The 6,826-nt window shown below is 38.1% G+C and overlaps 1 protein-coding gene across 1 annotated transcript; it reads left to right on the top strand.

The window, feature by feature from the left end:
• Positions 1–721: 721 nt before the first annotated feature.
• On the top strand, positions 722–4,099 carry AK88_00904 (uncharacterized protein; the record flags this gene model as incomplete). Its single annotated transcript, XM_012478548.1, has 1 exon — positions 722–4,099. One exon carries the CDS (start codon positions 722–724, stop codon positions 4,097–4,099), a length of 3,378 nt encoding a protein of 1,125 aa, XP_012333971.1.
• Positions 4,100–6,826: the final 2,727 nt, after the last annotated feature.

Raw genomic sequence — 6,826 nt, forward strand, 5'->3', positions numbered from 1 at the left:
ACTTTTAGCTCTTTTTTTTTTTTTTTTTTTTTTTTTTTTTTTTTTCCTTTTCCTTTTGTTGGACTTCTTCCTACTTTTTGAATTATCAGGTAATTGCTGACTTCTCACATTTGTTTGTTTGTTTTTTTTCATTTATTCGTGCCTTTTTTTTTTTTTTTTTTTTTTGTACTCTTTAATTAGCCAATTTGTAAAAGTTGCAATTTTTCTTACCTTGCCCCCATTTACCATTTGTATAATATATGAGTCCCTGCACGTACTCGTAAAGTGTCTTCATGGTGAGTTAGCTGCACTTGAAAATGCTTGGTTATTAAGATAAGATCATTTTTGTTCTTGTAACCACATATAATAGAATTTGTTCTAACATAACAAAGGGGACGTGAAGCAGATTTAAAGATCGGTTTTTGCTTTTTGATAATGTATTGAGACAATTGCAACCTATTTTTTTTTTTTTCTTTTTTTAATGAAACCCTGTTTCCTGTGTCCTTTATACATAGAAGAGCAATGTGGTGGAGATAAATTATGAGTGGAAGGTGGCTCCTTTTCGTGTTATAATAACATACAATTTTTCATGTTAAGGCGACAAGAGGTAATGGTAGTTTGATTAGTATAGGGAAAAAAGAAATAAAAAAAAAAAAAAATAGCCATTACTAAATAATCGAGACCTCGCCAATTGTGCGCCACTGGTGAGGCAACACTAAATTGACAGGAAAGTAAAAGTAAGATGAACGAACTATCCGTAAATGACGCCTTTGATGACATCGAACTTGAGTCTTTTGATTTCATTTGGGAAGAATGGGAAGAGTACAAGGGTGATGTGCCCTTGTGGCAACATATATTCTGTGGAAGTATAGCAGGGCTGATGGAGCACGTTTTTATGTACCCGCTGGACACGATTAAAACGTATATACAAACGACCGATCTTCTGAAGGGCAACAGGAGAGCGTACGACAGATGCAACCTGTACGGACAAAATGGGAATGGGAGCAATGTCAACGGCATAAATGCTCACAAAAGTGGCTTTCCTATGGATAAGAAAAATTTTTGCACGTCTAGAGGAGGATGTGATGGGTGTATTTATAAGAAGACATGTACTTATGATAATTTTTGTAACATGAAGATGATGGCTCCGTTTAATAAAAAAGGTGTTTTCCACGCCAGCACACTTGGTGCTACATCAGATGGATTGAGAAAGAGTAAACAATATTTGAGACAATTCCTTTTCTGCGGTTTAAATGTAGAACAAGGGGGAGTAATGGCCCAGGTGGTGAATAAAAAAAGTCAACCGCGTAAATACCATAGTAGAGTAATGAATAAACACTCTGGTACCGAGAGTAGAAGTGTTAAGCAGGAAAAATGTGGTAACGGTGAGTATAACCGATTGGTCAGATTAAGAAAGTACCGAGCATGCAATTTGTTTGATAAACCTCCTGGGGGTGTTGGTGACAGCTGCAACGTGGGTAACTCCCAGAATATGAAAATTCATTCATTAGCCAGAAGTCCTAGTAGGATGGGAAGGAATACCTTAAGTAGGGCTAGAAGCGGAGGAACTGTGCAAGCAATGCAAGAAATGAAAAACCTCCAAAGGTTTGGAATTACTTGCGATACATCTACTAGTGCTGCTACGAAATGTCAGTGTAAAGACAACACAAATAAAGTCATATGTAACAATCTTAAGAAGGATGGTTGCCCCTGTTCAGTTGATCGCACAGAGATTAATCATTTGGGCTCCAAAAAAGTCACAGGGAGAATTATTTTCAAGAAGACCGGCAATGGTGCACCCATGTGGGGGCGAAAAAGTCAGTACTATAAATATGCTGCAAATGGAGAAACAGTGAAAAGTTGTAATCCTGCACAGAAGGGTTACATTGAAATGAAGCTACTTCTCCGCAAGGTGGGGGCGAATCATGTAATAAAAAAGAATTTAAGGGGGATAAAAAAGATAAACAATGTATTACTAAATGATCTTTTGGGAAAATGTACCCATAGAACGAGTAGCAGAAGTGGTAACACTCATTTGGTGCGTGTCGGGTGGAACAGCGGTCTATCTTTGAGGAGAATTTTAAAAGGTAGTGATGTTCCAAGAATAGCGAATGATAAGGGATATGTGATAAGTAAGTCTAACAAACTAGGGAAGGAAACCAATTTCTCTTTTATTTTTGCGGAACAGAAATGCGCAAGTAGTGGCAATACTGATGGGCGCAACAAATTACGGTTAAGTAATTATTTGAAGCTGTTCCAAAGGACAATTAAGAATCCCCAATTTGATCATTTCCTTCCCAGTGAGGCATTCAAAAAAAGTTATATGTTCCAAAAAAATGAATGGAAAATTTTTACCTCCATTTTGGAAAATATAAAAAAGGGTCTTCTCTCAGCCAAGTGGTATAATAGTGGCCTAAGCACATCAGTGTTATCTAATGGCCAAGCAGTGATAATGAGGAAGGATGGCCTAAATTCTTACTACTCCTTGTTAAGAAACAATAACAACATATTTCGTAATAACCTGTGTTATGTAAGCAAAAGTTATATTTACAGAAACTTGTTTGACAGAAGTATTCACTCTTCTTCATGCAAAAATAATTTTTACAAAAATAGGAACTCCAATTTTAGCTACTCCAGATTTAGCAGAAATGGAAAAAGCTTTAACTTTATTAGGAGCCTATTTCCAGATCTGTCCAACGGTGTGAACATAAGAACGAGGCAAAACTACAGTTTGAGAAGAAGCAATATTTCCAATCTGTACAAGGGGGTTAATGTTGTCATATTAGGATGCATTCCTGCGCATGCCATGTATTTCTCCACATTTGAATATAGTAAAAAATATTTCTCCAGTATATGCTCTAAGAATTTGGCTGTCCAAGTACGGGGCAGCGGGGGTAGCCGCCTGGAAGGGGGGAATGACCATGTTAATACGAAGAAAAACAAAGGGGGAAATTACCACTTGGGAGACCTAAATTATTTTGGCATAGCCGTGTCAGGGTTTTTAGCAACCCTTGCGCATGATTTGATTATCACCCCCATAGATACGCTAAAGCAGAGGTTGCAGTTAGGCATAAACAAAAATTCTTTGGATTCGATAAAGATCTTAAGGGAACATGGAATCAGGAGTTTATATTTAAGTTTGCCAATAACCCTGCTCATGAACATCCCCTACCAAATTATTATGATATGTACAAATGAAAAAATGAAGAAACTTTACTTCGAGTATTTTTGCGGCATGAGTGGGGGGTTGGGTAGGAATAACAGCCAAGGTGCGTGCAACACTGCTGGGAGTAGTGATAGGAGTGACTCTGTTGCAGGAGGAGGAGGTACAAACGCAGAAGCAAAGGAAGAGAGCAAAAATACACCTGCGAGCAATGGTACGTACCGTCTGCACAATAGCGAAGCGAAACGCGGTGAAGCAGGCGCTTCTTCGGACAAGTTACTTAGCAGCATGAAAGAACTTCGCTGCAACAATGACAAATTAATCAACATGTTCATTGAGAAGGACACAAATTCGGTGAATTATATGAGTAAAAGTCGCGGCCAAAAGTACGCTCCAAATGGGGGGAAACATGCTTTGCTGACTAGCCAAACAACATTCGATGGGGAACAGATGAACGAGGAAGTTTTATTTAAAAATGTAATGAACAAATCAGAAAACAGCTCAATTAATGACCTTTCGGAAAAATATAACCATAGGATAGGCGACACGTTTAACTTTACGGGGGCCAAATGCGATAATATGCAGTTAAAGAATATGTGGCTGGGAAACTACAATAATAAAGATGATAATAATAGGATGAAGAAGAACGAGTTTTTTAACAAACCGTTTAATCATATTACATCCTATTTTGTGTGTGCAGGAATTGGTGGCGGAATAGCCGCCGTGGTAACAAATCCACTTGACGTTATTAAGACGAGGATTCAGACGGAGTGCATTAATGCAAAAGGTTTTAGTTTTTATCGAGTCGTATCGAACTTGTATCATAAGGAGGGTTTTCGTTGCTTTTTCAAGGGATCCGTGGCAAGAATGGCTCTGTGTATTCCTGCTTCAGCCATATCATGGGGGACGTACGAAACGATGAAGAGGTTTTTTAAAGTTAACCTCAATTCGGCCTAGATTCACCATGCGCAGAGTGACTATATGAGTCTCCATCCGATCAATTGGATCCATTGTCATGCGTACTACTTTATTTTTGCATTTTTTTTTTTTTTTTTGAAACCATTTTGATTTGGGGGCAAGGCACATTTACACGTATACCACCGCGTGCGTCTGTCTCGCCTCGTATATGTTAATTGTGTTCTGTATGAGCGCGTGTACATCAGCACTCGTGCACGTGTGCATATTTGAACACCTATTTGGGGGTATCCTTTTCCCATAGGCTTATAGCTAATGTTTTTTTCAGTTTTTTCCTTTTCCTCATTTTGTGTATTTGCTAAGCACGAATTCGTTATGCTGCTTAACTTAAAAGAATTAGAAAAAAAAGAAAAATGAATACGTTTGCGAATTATCATTTACTGCTATCCAAAAAGTGTTCCTATTAATAGGTACAAGTATGAAATAGTTTTTCCCACCTTGTGTTTTTTTTTTTTTTAAACTGGATAAATGTCTGTTAAACGGTGATATGGTGTGTGCACGGTCTCACTTTGGCCGTTCGCATTGTGAATCTTTTTGAATATGCGCGTAAGGGAGGCAGAAACAGTTCTTACTTGCGATAACGCTTGATGGAAATGTTTACCATGTGGACAAACAGGGGTGCACGTGTTGGACAAGAATAATGGTTGCACGAGTTGCCATAATTGAATTGGTTGAAGAATAGGCGTGGGTAAATTTTCCCGAGGGTACACTTTTTTATGTGTTTTCATGTAGAGTGGGACCATTTGTCCTATGTATTAAAATGCCGTTTATCAAATGCTACTGGAAAAAAGAACAGAGAAATTCTTTAACAAGGCCACGCTGCACTGGTACAAGGTGGAATTTTTTTTTTTTACACTTTGTCATTTTTTAATATATTAATTTCGCCATTCTTTTTTCGCATTTGCGCGTTTCATTTTTTGTGGAATATAATTTCCTCATCATTTAACTAAGACGAGGTTATTTGACTCTGCCATGGTGGGGGCCAACGCACGTAAGCTCGTCCTCCATTGTCGCGTGGTCAGAGAAGCACACCCCGAGCGGCACAAAAGTGTAACATACTATTTACACGGAAAATGAGCTACTGAAAAATAGGTCATCCCAGTATAAGTATATATATATAAGCTTGCATATAAGTCTATTATATATGTATAGGTACATATTTGTGTACGTATATGTTCAATTTTTTCAGCTGGGTTTTTTCCTTTTCCATTTTTAATTTGTGTTATTTGCTTGTGTGCCCGGGCGGCGTTTGCTCTTATTTTTGTTTTATTTATTTTTCACGAGCACATGGATTACGTTTGCGCGAATGCGCACAGAAGTTGCGCCCGTGCATACGTGAAATATACTCCGGCCATTTTATGCCCTGTAGCGTGGCGTACTTTTTCACGCATTTTTACATATTTGCGCAGCCCGCATACGGTCACATATGTTACAGAATTTCATTTGTTTTGCTCTTCTTCAAACATATATATACGCGCGTGTATTATGTTCTTGCATTTTTTTTCTGTCCCCCCTTATATTATTGCAAGGACTTTTTTTGCGTTCAAATTTTTATTCTGCCCTTAAAGTAATATATATATTCATAGCGCGTAAAAAGCGGCTTTTTTTTTTTTTTTTTTTTTTTTTTTTTTTCCATTAAGAAAGTTTTTTATGTCATTTTTTGTTATTTTGTTTCCCGTCACCTACTTGAAATGACCGCCGATAAGTAGCGGAAATTTAGTACAAGTGGGATGGCTAGCAAACTTGTAACTGTATTAAAAGCAGAGCGTAAAATTGCTGAATACCCACGGGAGTAGTGTTAGAGCAACATGCGTAAGTACGCGTGTACGGATACGTGAATGTACGTGCGCAGCGTTCATTTGTTCATTTGTAATGTTGCACGTTTGCATAGTTGTGCCTGCAACCTATGCGATATGAGAACTTACCTGGCTGCAATAATGATCAATTGACGTATGGAGGGAGACAGCAACATATTTTATTAACATTTTTTTTTTTTCATCAACTGTGGGGATAACACATGTCTCCTTATTGCTAGGAAAATTGCACAAATTACACATGCATATTTTCCCCCAAATAAGGGATAAAAGCGCATGACTGGGGTTGTGTCGCACTGAGAAAATTTTGATCAACCCAGGAAATGTGTATATAACTTAACTGCATATATATATGTGTGTAGCCTTTTTTGCATACACATATGTGCATGCGGGTCATCGCCTCGTTCTCGTAAGAACTGTCGAAGATGCCTGTGCTCATGGCCTGACTGCAGTGGTTACATGAGCATATGTGATCATTTAAAATATTTCAGCCCATTCCGAATTGGCTCAAAGTTCGACCGTTTTTGGAAAACAGGTTTTGCACGGATAGGCATTCCTGCGTTAATGGAAGCACTCACTCATAGCGGTAAAGCCCGTGCGTGTGTGCATCAGTGTAGTGACGTATGAATATTTCCATATTCAAGCGAAAAGTGGAATGCGTAATACGCATAGCGAAAGTTCCACGTTGATAAGAAACGCATAAGGTGGGGGGAGGAAGAAAAGGTACATCCCTTTGAGCCACAGTTAAGAAGCATATGTTCAAGTCCAGGAAGACAGGACCGCATATGAACAAAAATAAAGAAAAAGGAAGACATTTTTTTATTAGAATAATTGTGGCATCCCTCTTTTTTTCACCACAAAAGTATTTATCTCCTTTTTATATGATTGCACAACT

Source organism: Plasmodium fragile (assembly GCF_000956335.1).
Source record: "Plasmodium fragile strain nilgiri unplaced genomic scaffold supercont1.7, whole genome shotgun sequence".
NCBI lineage: Eukaryota > Apicomplexa > Aconoidasida > Haemosporida > Plasmodiidae > Plasmodium > Plasmodium fragile.